Source organism: Alosa sapidissima, chromosome 12 (assembly GCF_018492685.1).
Source record: "Alosa sapidissima isolate fAloSap1 chromosome 12, fAloSap1.pri, whole genome shotgun sequence".
NCBI lineage: Eukaryota > Metazoa > Chordata > Actinopteri > Clupeiformes > Clupeidae > Alosa > Alosa sapidissima.
In genome coordinates, this window is record NC_055968.1 from 12,533,429 (window position 1) to 12,547,174 (window position 13,746).

General features: G+C 41.7%; 1 protein-coding gene across 1 annotated transcript; it reads left to right on the forward strand.

Moving 5' to 3' along the window:
- Positions 1 to 11: 11 nt before the first annotated feature.
- Positions 12 to 13,653, forward strand: mysm1 (Myb-like, SWIRM and MPN domains 1). Its single transcript, XM_042056478.1, has 20 exons — positions 12 to 238; positions 790 to 874; positions 1,047 to 1,117; positions 1,265 to 1,330; positions 1,436 to 1,508; positions 1,763 to 1,861; positions 1,995 to 2,469; positions 2,757 to 2,952; positions 3,280 to 3,410; positions 3,734 to 3,837; positions 4,006 to 4,083; positions 5,085 to 5,170; positions 5,381 to 5,435; positions 5,663 to 5,713; positions 5,825 to 5,899; positions 6,170 to 6,358; positions 6,902 to 7,034; positions 11,554 to 11,659; positions 12,783 to 12,840; positions 13,016 to 13,653. The coding sequence occupies exons 1-20, from the start codon at positions 180 to 182 to the stop codon at positions 13,322 to 13,324; spliced, it is 2,499 nt and encodes an 832-aa protein (XP_041912412.1). The 5' UTR covers positions 12 to 179; the 3' UTR covers positions 13,325 to 13,653.
- The last annotated feature ends 93 nt before the right edge of the window (positions 13,654 to 13,746 follow it).

Sequence of the window (13,746 nt, forward strand, 5' to 3'; positions counted from 1 at the left end):
CTATTTTGATTCCATCAAAGATTTGAGAGAGCACTGGTAGGAGCGCTCTAGAATCTTTTGATGTGATAGGAGTCAGTGTAGCAATCCTACAGGGGTCGCTATTCAAAATAGTGCACATTTAGAAATTTGTCATACGTCTTGGTGGTGTTTACTAGCGCTTGAATCTATGATGAGAAAACATGGCGGACGAAGTTGATGTTGTTGATATTGAAGGAGATGAATACGACGAAACTTTCAGGTAAAACGGCTGTTGTGTGTTTCTTTGATGTCATATAACCAGCGAGGACATTTTAAAAGGGTGTAACCTACTCGCCGTTGTTAATGGACAGAAGACCCATTGCTAACAATTGTGCAGTAACGTCTGATCGCAAAATGTCAGCTAATGTGAGTTCGCTAATGGTAGTCTTTAAAACAGCGAGAGATATTGCGCGATTAATGCTTATTGGACCACGCTTTAGAAACTGTGAATTGTGTGTGGTATTTGCAAAGCTTTGCCTAAATGACTCAACATCTCTCATTGCATTCATGACATCCCATTAGCGGGATCTTTCCACAAGAACTACATGCCCCATGAGTTCTATCTGATGGTTGTCGCTAGCTGCTACCTCACCGACAAGTCACTTGAAAGGCAGCTATCTACTCATAACTCGGCCTAACCTATTGAAAATAAGTTGACATACTGCAATGCAGGGTGGGCTAGGTTACTTTAAGCTATGTGTTTGGTTTAGAGGCCTGTCTTGTTTTTTAGCTGTGTATGGTCTAACAACTGTTTCTGTATCTGGTTCATAGCGATATTGCTGGAGGAGATGGTGCTACTGCTATCCTTCAAGATCAGTATTTGCAATCTGCTTGGAAGGACAACAGCAGCATACTGGTAACGTACAACACGGTTCCTACAGTCTATACTTAGCCAGCCTAATGTCTTTATGTTGCAAACAGGACACAGAATTAATAGAAATTACCGGTATACATATGATCATGGTAATTGCTACCATGTAGATGTTTAATACTGAGCTCAAAGTTGTACTTCTATTCTTTTTTTCCAGCCTTGGACGTTAGACAGCTCCATCAGTGCAGAAAACAGGGAGGTGATTGAGAACATGCTTCTGGAAGAGCAGTATCCTTTGAACAAACACGCTTAAAAATAACTGAACATTACATTTCAATGTATTAAATGTTACATTTCAATTACATTAATGTTAAAGCTTTCTTTGTTTATGCAAAGGAACCTCCAAATGTTTACATTTACCTTGACTGGATCCAGGTATTATCTCACTGGCAAAGCAGCACCGAAAAGTGCATGGACCAATGAGAAGCCAAAACCTAAAAAGTAAGCATCATTGTCTCAACAGCTGAATCTGCTGCCTCTGTGACCTTCAAAATGAGGTCTTTTTAAACATGCAAAAATCATTTTATTTTGCACGCTGTTCTCTAGGTCCCCTATGAAGGCGGCTCCACCACCAGCTCGCTGGGCTCAGGAGGAGAAGGCTCTTTTTGAGAAAGGACTGGTAGGAGCTTCATGCAAACTCTTCAGAGCATTGGAAACTATTTAGATGTCCCTCACAGAAAATATAATAGATAAGGATAAGACTAGTCTTATCACAACAAGTAGTGGTATTCAAAAAGGCTTACAAAGTCATGTCTTTGAACCCATGCAATGAGACCCATGTCTCTGTTGAGGATGGTCTGCTAATATCCTGTGTGTGTGTGTGTGTGTGTGTGTGTGTGTGTGTGTTGGTGTGTGTGTTGGTGTTGGTTGTAGGCACAGTATGGTCGTAGATGGACAAAAATAGCCAAGCTTATTGGCAGCCGCACCGTGCTGCAGGTGAAGAGCTATGCCAGGCAGTATTTTAGGAACAAGGTAAGACTGCCCCCTGCTGGTTCTTTTAGCTGCATGCAGTTGTATAGCTACTGAATTGGAGATTATGTCCTCATTCCCTATCTACCAAACTAATGAGCAATTCTGACTGTTGTCTTTGACCTTTTGACCTCAGGCTAAATCTGAGCCTCCCCCTGCATCTTCATCCAACCAGCCTTCAGAGCTTCAGCCCACTACACTTGAGAAACCCACCAAGAACCATATCAATGCGCTGGCTAACGCGGTGCGGATCGAGACACTGTCTGACGATGAGGACGTGGACATTACAGATGATCTCAGCGATGACGACTCGCAAACTGACCAGCTGCCAGAGATGGGTGGACGTCAGGAGGATTTCGATGAGCAGGATAGCCAGGGAGAGGGCAGCCAGAGTCCCCAGTCTCCGCCGACACCACCCAGCCCCACGGACTCATCAGCCGCGCTAGCAGAGGCAAGCAGCAGTGGTGGGACAGTGGTGGAAGGGGACAATGGAGCAAACTGTGGAGCCCAGTTCGATCCCAGTGTCACTGAAGAAGAAAGTAAAACTGACCATGAACCAGCAAACCACGAGAGGGGACCTCAAACAGAAGAGGAGAAAAGTGACGACCCTGGTAATATGTGCTCATGTTCTCCTGTTTCATTATCCGTTTGTAGACATACGTGTAGCTTTCTTGTTAAGCTGTGTACAGACAGATTAGGAATTGCTCTTTGATAATCTTTTGTCAAAAATTGAGATTAAGTTAACTTTGTCACACACTGTCTTGCATAGCCAATGGTCATTTTGCCTGTAATCACTCATCAATCATTTCATTAACATTCTATGGTCTCTTCCTGTCTGAATGCAAATGTAGATGTATATACAGACAGCTGATGTATCTTGTGGATGGTGTGGCTATAGGTACAGACAAACCTGAGTGTCCTGATGAAGAGCAGGACGAGGAGGAGGAGATCAGGGCTCCTGAACAGGAAGTGACATTAGACAAGGATGAAATCACTGAGGAAGAGAAGCAGGCTATTCCAGAATTCTTTGAGGGGCGATCGGCGAAGACGCCAGAGAGATACCTTAAAATCCGGAACCACATCCTGGAGCAATGGTGAGTGTTAAGATTTAAGAGATTTAAGTTGAGCTGAAGTGACATTAGAGTATGATTGGTTGGGGTGTCCTGTATGCAGTGATATATTATGACTGTGTGTGTGTATTCACAGTATTCACTCTTTGGTATGTGCTGAATGACCTTACTGGTAGTCGGAAAGGACTTCTGTCTTTTTGTATCTTTAGATTTTCTATTATGGAGGGGAACACATAACACACAACAGACATTGAGAATCAAACCTGTCTCTCTCTGTCTCATTTTCTCTCCTTTCTCTCCTCTCCTTCCTCTTTGTGATTTTCTCATGATGTGAATGTATTTCCCCACCAGGGAGAAATGTAAACCCAAGTATCTGAACAAAACATCAGTGCGGCCTGGTCTAAAGAACTGTGGCGATGTGAACTGCATTGGCAGAGTGCACACTTATCTAGAGCTCATCGGTGCCATCAACTTCAACTGTGGTAAATAGCCCTTTGTCTCTCTCTCTCCCTCTCCCTCTGTCTCCCCCCCCTCTCTTTCTCTCTCTCTCTCTCTCTCTCTCTCTCTCTCTCTCTCTCTCTCTCTTTCTCTCTGTCTGGTCTCTGCCTTTCCCTTTGTCTATCTTGGTCACCTTGAGACCTGTTACCCTCACTTTACCCCTCTCTCCAGCTCCTCTCTATCTTGAAGCTCCTCTCTGGCAAACATATGTCTGTCTCCCCGCCAACTCCTTTCACCACTACCACATCTATCCTGTATGTTCTATGTCCCTCTCCCTCATCAGTCTCCCACTAATTTCCTCTTCCAGACCAGGCCATCTACAACAGGCCCCGGCCAGCAGACCGCTCACGCCTGAAGGAGGGCAAGGACACGCTGGAGGCATATCAGCTGGCACACCGGCTGCAGTCCATGGTGAGACTGAGCAATGTTATTTTCCTGTGCCCTTTATGTTACCAGCTAATTGGTATACATTTGCATGTGTTTTCTTTCTGTTGTGACTGTATGATTTGTTATCGTAATTAATTGGAATTATTTTATATTTGCTGATGTATTTGACTGACTCTGCTTTCTGTGACGCAGCGCACAAGGAAACGTAGAGTTCGGGATGTGTGGGGAAACTGGTGCGATGCCAAAGACCTTGAAGGACAGACATATGAGGTAATGGAGACCAACAGAGCATCACTGTAGCCTTATTAGACATAATAGGGAAGGATTGTAATGCGATTGTTTTATTCTAGGGCTGCAGCTATCGATTATTTTTGTAATCGATTAATCTAGCACTTTATCAATCGATTAATCGGATACATTTTCTTTTTGCATTTTTAAACAACCAAACACCTGAGACCTGACATCAAAGTAAATATCTGTTTTATGTTGATTTCTACACCTGCAGCATTTGCCATTAGGCTACTAAAAAATAATTTCTGGGGTTAGCCTATTTGCTATGGTAACCTAGCAACCTATGTGTGTGTGTGTGTGTGTGTGTGTGCACGTGCACGCGTGCGGTGCGTGAAGGAAGATGAGGGTGCATGCATGTGTGTAAGAAGGGGTTCTTTTTTAGGCATACTGTATTGCAATTGAACGTGAATAAGTTTACTATTTAAAAACATCAAAGCTAAACATTATATCACGACATCGCTACAAATACAGTATGTGATTAAAATCAGCCAACATCAATGTAGGCTAAGCCTAGGCTACGTAGATAGATAGGCTAGATAGATTGATAGATAGCCTACTTTATTGACGCTTGGTGAAACAGCATGGAGTGGATGTTTTCGGTTCAGATGCTTGTTCTTTTCCTTTTTGAGTATGTAATGATCCCAAAACTTTACTTAAACTTTAGACATTCTCTGCCATTTATGGACATCTTGACTCAGAATGTATCACGATTCACGCGCTAGTGGTGTGCTTCCTGAACAACGGTCCGTGTGGAACAATCAGATCCCTGCGCGTATAGTGCGCGTCATAGGAATTTAACGAGGCTTCGAGGCAGGGTTTTTGCCTCGAGTAATTTTTGTAATCGAGTTATTCGAGTAACTCGATGAATCGTTTCAGCCCTATTTTATTCACATGCTGACTTTAATATTTGTGTGTGTGTGTGTGTGTGTGTGTGTGTGTGTGTGTGTGTGTGTGTGTGTGTGTGTGCTAATTCGCACCAGCACCTGAGCGCTGAGGAGCTTGCCCTTAGAAGAGAGGAGCTGAAGAAGAGGCAGCCCAGACCTTTTAAGCAGGCCAGGCTCAAGGGGTGAGTGTGTGTGTGTGTGTGTGTCTGCCCTGTTTAAAGTAAAACGTTCTCCAAAATATTTTCTCATCTCCACATTGGAATGAGTACTAGATCCAGATGTTATTGCCATGCATGTCTTCTTGATTTCAGGCTTTGGGTATGATTATTTTAACAAATATGGATGGAATGGATGGCATTTTTGATTGCCACACTCTCATTTTTTTCTTGTAGGTCCATTGATCCTTTCCAGCTTATCCCATGCAAAGTTTTTGGAGAGGAGAAACAGGTTTGATTATATTTGTCTTCCATGAGTATTTGTCTTTGCAGAGCTGCCAAGTTTACAATAAATTGAGTCATTGTGTGGTTCTGTGTATTAACATTGATTACTCCAGTGCTTAAGGGTTTTGTTAAGATTTAAATAAGCAAAAAAAAAAAAAGATAAACACTTCCTAATGTATTGTTACATCCTTAATTCATACATGCTAATTTCCAATCTTTTCTTTTCTTCCAAAGGAACCATTCCAGGTGATTGTCAGTGCTGAAGCCCTGGTTGTCATGGATATGGTATGCATACACAGTCAGTCATAGTTGTTGAGGAAATGGAAAATGAGTGCGTTATTCCCATTATTTTGTTAAGATTGATGTCGAACTTCTGTTCGTTTGTCCTTTACCCAGCATGCTCATGTGTCTATGGGGGAGGTGATTGGTCTGCTCGGTGGGGCGTACCTCGAGGAGGATAAAGTGTTGAAGGTGAGTAGTGGGAGAGGTGGACTACTTGGATCCCAGCCACAGGCTGTAGGCGGTACCCAGCCTGGCAGCACTATCAGTCTTACATTTGCATTGTGATGAAGTCATATGGCTTCATCCGGCCTGTTGAAGTACAGCACACTGGATGCATACAGATTGGTACAACGCCTGTTCTTAGGGAATTGAACCTCTGACATATTTTTAATAAAAGATGAAAAAACTAACTTAATCAACATGATTAATTCTGTGTGTGTGTGTGTGTGTGTTTTGCAGATCCGTGCTGCTGAGCCCTGTAACAGTCTGAGCACGGGTATGCAGTGTGAGATGGACCCCGTCTCCCAGACCCAGGCCTCTGAGCTGCTGGCAGCTAAGGGACACAGCGTGGTGGGCTGGTACCACTCCCACCCAGCGTTCGACCCCAACCCCTCAGTGCGGGACATTGATACCCAGGCCAAATTCCAGGTACACACATTATCCTTTCATACTTTTTTTTCTCTCAGATATCCCTCCAGTTTTTAATACCAGGAGGCATCACGTTTGTGTGAACAAAAAAAAAAAATACTTGGAATTGAAAATGCATATTTTAGCCTCTTATCAAATATAGATTTGCTCTACAAAATGCCTTAGGGCAAGGTTAAATGAGACCCGTGGTATCATTTTCTGATCTTTTGAAGCTGTGTATGTCATTCTAACTTGAGTGAAGGTTGAAAAAAAAAAACAGCACATCCCTAAGCCCTTTTAAGAGATCAAAGCAAAGAGATCTGAAAGCGCTGGCTCATTCCAGGTGATGATGATCCACCTACCCTCTGCTCCCTCCATGCATCACTGTCCCCCTCTGTTCAACTTTTTCACTGCTTTCAACTCTTGGCTTCTGGTCTCTCTGCAGCATGTCTTCTCTACTTGTCAGGCTGACAGGAGGATCATGTTCAGTAAGAGACTTAGCGTATAAAGGTAAAGGAGGTGCTGGCTTTTCATTTGTTTCTGGTCTGTCCTGTGTGCTGTCAGAGCTACTTCTCCCGTGGAGGAGCGCCGTTCATCGGGATGATCGTGAGCCCGTATAACCCCACCAACTCCTCCCCGGTGTCCCAGACCACCTGCCTGGTGGTGAGCGAAGAGGAGGGACCAGCAGGCACTCAGAGTATGTATATGTCACATCAGTCACCGTATCCACCTCATTATGACACCTATGACACACGTCATATAGGTTTAGTCATATATTTTTTTTTTTTTTTTTTTTTTCTTCTTTTTTTTTCTCTTTTTTTTTTCTTTTTCGCATGCCCAAATTTCCGTCAATGATTCCCGGGACACTGAAAGACCGGGGTACACGAAACTTGGTGGACATGTAACCCCACATGGATAGCATGGAACCATCGTTTTTCGTTTTGATCTGTAGCCCCCCCGCTGAATTGGACCCCCCGAAAGGAGGGTAGGGCAGACACAGTTTTCTGTGAATATCTCGAAAACCGTAGGGTTTAGGAGGACCATTTTTTTTTTGTATGTTGATCTCAAGGGGCCATGTCAACCCATTCCATAACCACTCATTTCATGTATAGCGCCACCTAGTTAAACACAAAAAAGTAAAAATGAGGTGGTGTAATTGAAGGTATCTGTGACCTAACATAGTCAAAACTGCACGAAATTGGAAGTGTAGGATCATTATGACACCCTCTGTATGCACGCCAAGTTTTGTGGAATTCCGTTCATGGGGGGCCACACAATAAATTAATTTATGTTACTATACACCAACTGGCCTGTAGGTGGCCGGAGACAGTTTTCTGTGAATATCTCGAGAACCGTAGGGCCTAGGAGGTCCACCTTTTTTTTGTATGTTGGTCTTAAGGGGGCATGTCAACCCATCCCATTACCACTTATTTCATGTATAGCGCCACCTAGTTAAAAATTAAAAAGCAAAAAATTAGGTGTTTTCATCTCAATATCTCTGGCTGACAAGGTCAAAACTGCACGAAATTAAACGTGTAGGATCATTATGACACCCTCTGAATGCATGCCAAGTTTTGTGTACTTTCATTCATGGGGGGCCTTACAATAAAATAATTTATGTGTACATTTAGTGACGTACACCAACAAGGATTCCCGGGACACTGAAAGACCGGGGTACACAAAACTTGGTGGGCATGTACCCCCACATGGATAGCATGGAACCGTCATTTTTCGTTTTCATCTGCAGCCCCCCCGCTGGACTGGACCCCCTGAAAGGAGGGTAGGGCAGACACAGTTCTCTGTGAATCTTTTATGGTATGTTGGTCTCAAGGGCCCACATCAACCTGGCTCATAATCACTCATTTGTGATTCCCCCCCCCCCCCCCCGGTAAAAAATGAAAATCAGTAGGATTAAAAGAAAGCCAAAATAAATATTCATCATCATCATCATGGCTGCATTTTCAGTATTGGCGAGAAGTAGTCGTTTGTCCACTAGATGGCGCATCGTTGCAGTGAGACGTAATTTTGTTGGAAGTTAAAAGTGGGTTGGAAAAAACAATGGACGCTTCATACAAGGACTGTAATTTACCGCAGCGAACATCTAATAAGGATAGGACGATGTTCACATGAAGTGTAATTCCCATTTCTTCTTGAAGCCGAAATAAATCTGAGGATGTTTATCGGACATGCTTGGTTTTTACTGCAGGTACGTTAATCTTGTAATATCAATAAGGACCTAGGTAATGTTACCGTTAGCGTTGGTTGAGTGATGGAGGCATTTGATTTATTGCATTTGTAGAAAACTATAAATGCGGTTATACCAAGCATAGCAGCACTGTTTGTATCTTTCGACTGTCATTTATTGCACGTGCTACAAAATCATTCTGTGCAATGGAAGATTTACCAACGTTACACCGGTCTGATACAGTTTTGCCTATACATGCGTGAGACTGAGACGCCTGTTTATTTTGTTTTAAGTGCGTGCAGGGTGTGAGAGGGGAGTCGATGTGCTTTGATTACAGCTTGGTAGTTGTAGTCTGTGAAATTAAAAAGCACGTGTGTGTGAAGTATCCAAACAATGACCCCTTCATTTCATTATGGCTGCTTTAGCAAAACACCTTAAGCTACTGTGTAGTGGGTCCCATTTAGAAGTGGCTACTTCATTCGCGCTTTCCTTGACTCATGGAGCTGCGTGAATGTTATTACAACTTTTCGCCACGATATGACAGTTTAAGTCCGCTTGATACTGTAAGGCGTAAGCCATTGGTTTCCAAAGGAGATTTTATTTGTGTCGCCAGCATAGCCTATTGACAATTTATGTTGTAAATAGGCCTACCTTATAATCCTACCTGTAGCTTAGGGAAGCTAACAGCTTTCTATTAGGATCTAGTTTGTTAGTTACCGTTTTGTCATAACTCCCTGTTGCATTTTTGCATTTAGAATAGCCAGAGCGTGTATATCTCAATCGGAAAATTAAACAATATCGGGTGCCTATAGACTAGGCTGGGTGAACCCAGCCTGATCTGCCCGCTATTTATTTTTTGATTTCTTAAAAGATTGAGCTTGGTCTGATGAAAGCCAGACTAGCCATGGACCTCAGTTAAACAATGCAAGGGAACATGAATCAGCCTATATTTGCACTAACAATAACGGACAAAAGCTCTTCAACTTTGGCCCGTTAAAATGTGTATGAACAGTCTAGCGACGCATTTCATCAAGGCCCATTTGGACATGTCAGTTATTTGCACCACTGGTTAGATGTAAAACAGCATTTCGTTTCAGACTAGGCTAGCTGTTGAAAACGGCATGGAACTGACAGAGATGTTTTTGTTTAAAAATACATAAAAAATAAATAAATAAATAAATAAATAACATTATGCTGATACCTTTTGCTTTTCCCAAATACAATGTAGCCTACAGGTGTAAGTGACCTTTCATCAATCCAGTTGCAATGGATGAACTGTGATGAACTGCCCTACTTGTGATTGTTTAGAGATTTTAAAGGTTTTATAACAATTCTACATCTTCTTTGGCTATTCTACAATCTATTCACCTTTTCAGCACCAGTAGGGTACTTTCTGTGCAGCCGCACACACACTCAGGCATGCCAAACAAGCATACACAAAAGTTTCAAGAGTGGGGGATGGAGTAAAATATGGAGACAAATTGAAGTGTGATTTATTTTCGCGGAACGGATGTACAGGACTGAGCGGCGGTCATATTTTGTACCGCTATGCGGTACATCTAGTTCAAATACATGTTCACTGCAAAATGTCTTGTTTGCCTCTCCTGTCAATGTGTAGTTTACCAAAAAAGACCAATCTCCTTTGACATTCCCTGATTGGTGAACAGTGTCCGAACATGAGCCCACGCTGCTTCCAAAAAAATAGTTTACATTAGTATTCAGGGCTCTACACTAAAAAAAATTTTCAGGAGCACTTGTGCGCCCAAGTTAAAAAAATTAGGAGCACAGACAAAAATTTGGGAGCACAGTCAGTTCTGTACTTAACTTACACATAATCTAACATTATACTGCAGCTAACAGTTAAACATGCCAGTGCACCAATTGCGAATATTAAGAATGACTGACAACATTTAGGCTACAGGAAACAGGATTTTAAAGATCAGTGCCTACTTTATTTTCAGTCTGTTCTATTTTCCTACATTTTGTTAATGTGAAATAATATAATACATTGCCATATTTGCATTTAGCCTGTATATCAAGTATCCTGCCAAATGTAGGCTAATTTATTTATTTGTGAATCCATCTATAGCTAATCCAAATATGCCCATGGTGACCTATCTGACTGCATACTGCCTAATAAGACTACTACTACTAAAACAGTCCATTTTCTCTTCCACAAAACCCAACAATCTAATTGATCAATGATATATGTTTTATACTTTTAGTTTTTATTTGAAATATCTGCATTGATGGGGGCAGTTGGCAAACGTTAGGCCTACTTTCGTTTTGCACTTCAGCTTGTATTCGGTGTAAACAAACATACATGCGTGGAAGCCTGGAGTTGTCAGTAGCGTTCTATCTTTGAATAAAATGGGAGTATTACGGGAGGGTACTTTTGTGCCGGTTCGTTCGCAACAGCTATATTTTGCATATTGCAGCCAATACATCAACTGGGCTAAAAGGCATGTTAGGTTACCTTTCCTTCTCTCACTGCATTCTCAGAATCTCATCCTGTTCCTCTTATATCCAATGAATTCGGTGGATAGAAGAACTAATTTCTTCAATCTTTGCATCTTGGCTGGCTAGTCTAACTTTCCCCTTTTTCTGCGCGCTCTTGGATTTGATAGAAGCGACTACTAGCGAGTCACAACGCGAAACTGCTAACGTTGATGGGAGGTGTAGTTTTTATGCTGCATTCGCGACGTGATTCTATGGTTTGCACCAGTAATGTTTCTCGATGTTGCGGTGTATTTTGTAGAGAAACATTGACATGGTTAGAAGTCATTCGCACCAGTGCGCCTAAATATTTTTTTGCACTCGCACGGCCTCATTTTTACTCGCATGTGTGAAATGTGCGTACTGTAGAGCCCTGGTATTGAGTATTAAGGCCTCCATTGATGATATGCTCGGTAGTTTGAGTGCAGCTGACAAAATAGAATTTGTCAGCTGGGTCTTGTTTGCACTGTATGTATCTTACAACAACATTTTCATGCATGTTTATATAACTGCTGTGTATCTTTGTGTGTTTCAGGGCTGCCGTACAGGTTTGAGCTGCAGCACTCCTCTGAGAGGCCGAACTGGGAGGAGGTGATTAGGAGAGCCGAATGGGTCGTGCAGAAGTACAGGCAAACACCCGGGTCAGTCTGTGGCCGACTACGGAGGGAGGGATGGGTCAAAACATGGCAGGACATTGAAACTATAATCATTTGTAATTGATAGTTTAGTTTAGGTTGAATGTTCTATGAAAATTAAATACCGTAGATTTAGATAGATAGATAGATAGATAGATAGATAGATAGATAGATAGATAGATAGATAGAGAGATAGATAGAGAGATAGATAGATACTTTATTGATCCTCAAGGGGAAATTCAAGGGTCTCAGTAGCATACAGAAATAACACACAACATGCACTTACAGCAGAAATGGTAAACATAAGTATAAGGATAAACATATAACTAAACTCCACTGTACAATAAAGACAGTAGAAGATAAGACAGATAAGAAAACTAACAATACTAAATACACTATATAAGTTAAATTAAGAAAGTCCAATGTGCTTGAGGGTGATCAAGCATAAGACGCTTGTAGTGACAGGGCCGGGACTGGTGAGGTGCTAAAGGGAGTGAGTGTCATGGTGAAGGTGCAAACAGTAGTCCAACCATAGTCCTTAGTTATGTGTGCCTGGCAAGGTGCTCAAGAGAGTGAGTGTCATGGTGGAGGTGCAAAAAGTAGTCCAACATTAGTCCAACAGTGCAAGAGTAAGGTCTAGAGACCAACATAAATAATATAGACAAATAGGAGAGTAAAGTGTAATGTAGACAAGGTAAAATAAAAAAAACTATTTCAGTGCAAGAACAGGTTGCTACCGAGAAAACCAGCCATGCAACTTCAAGAACAGCGGCCCGACAAATCTCGCGAGAATCGTGAAACATTACCTTGTCAGTAGATATAGCTCTTGGAGATTCCACATCAAAAGCATTTTCATTGTGTACTGGGGGGATAAGTCAGGAGAAGTTTGCTATTTACAACAGCAGAGTAAAATATAAATATATCGCAACTCTAGAGGGAGCTCTATGTTCGCCAAAAATACCTAAACCTGCATAGTGTACATAGTGTAATTTTTTTTTTTTTTTTTACATTCTTCTCCAAGATATGTATGCATTCTTTACATAGGATTTATTATATTTGGACCTTTTGGAGCACAAAATCAATTGTATGCATGTTATTGTACTTAATCGTAATTTTTCTTTGTTTGTAGGAGTGTACCTTTAGACAGGATCTTCCACAGAGACTCTCAGCTCACTTGCTTAGAAAAGGTAAACGACTGAGAATTTCAGATGTCGGCTTAAACAAGGTGTATACTTGATGGCTACTCACAGACACTTCATTATTTGACAGCGCATATATGCTGTCAAATAAGTTGTAAGACTTTGTCCTGTGGATTGTTTCATGGTGTGGAGTCCTCATGTTGGCTATGTGATCTTCCCTCAGATGCTTGCATCAATGAAGACCTATCTGGAGCTCTTACCAGTGGTTGAAGTCAATACGTTCTTGGTACAGATTGAGACTCTTTTTATCACTCAGTTTACCAGTGGAAGTGAGGGAAATGATGGTGGAGACGATAGCAGCAGTGCTGCTGTTTTCTTGGATGAACCAGTGATGCAGGATCATGTCTATACCCTCTCATCCCCCCGGCAAGTCAAAGATGATGACATTTCCTATGCTGAGGAAGTGTTAGAGGAAGGATCAGACCCAAATCTCCCAGACTATGGCAACCAATGCAATACAGTGACATCTTGATCAACAGGTTCTGTCAGTGAAACGCTATATTGAAGCTTGTGAACAACTTCACCGTACTTCATTAATGTGCGACCAGTCTCCAGATCAGATTTTCATATAGCAGCTAAGTGAAGTATATAACAGTATTATTTTTTTTTTGTCCCTCAACGCAATGATTCGGATGAATATTTTACATTTTAAACTGGATAGCTATGCCGTAGCATAATATGTATGCAATTTTAAGTGACATCACCAATGTGGTTTATAACAAATATAATAGATAGTATAGTTAAACTGAAATAATGTATTCTGTACACTGTATGAAATAAAACTGGAATAGTTCATGGCAATTTGCCGGTGTCTGCATATTTCTCTTCAAAATGTTAGGGCGAAAGGCAGAGGGAACTTTAGTAAAAAATGCGGAACCAATGTGTTTGACCTTG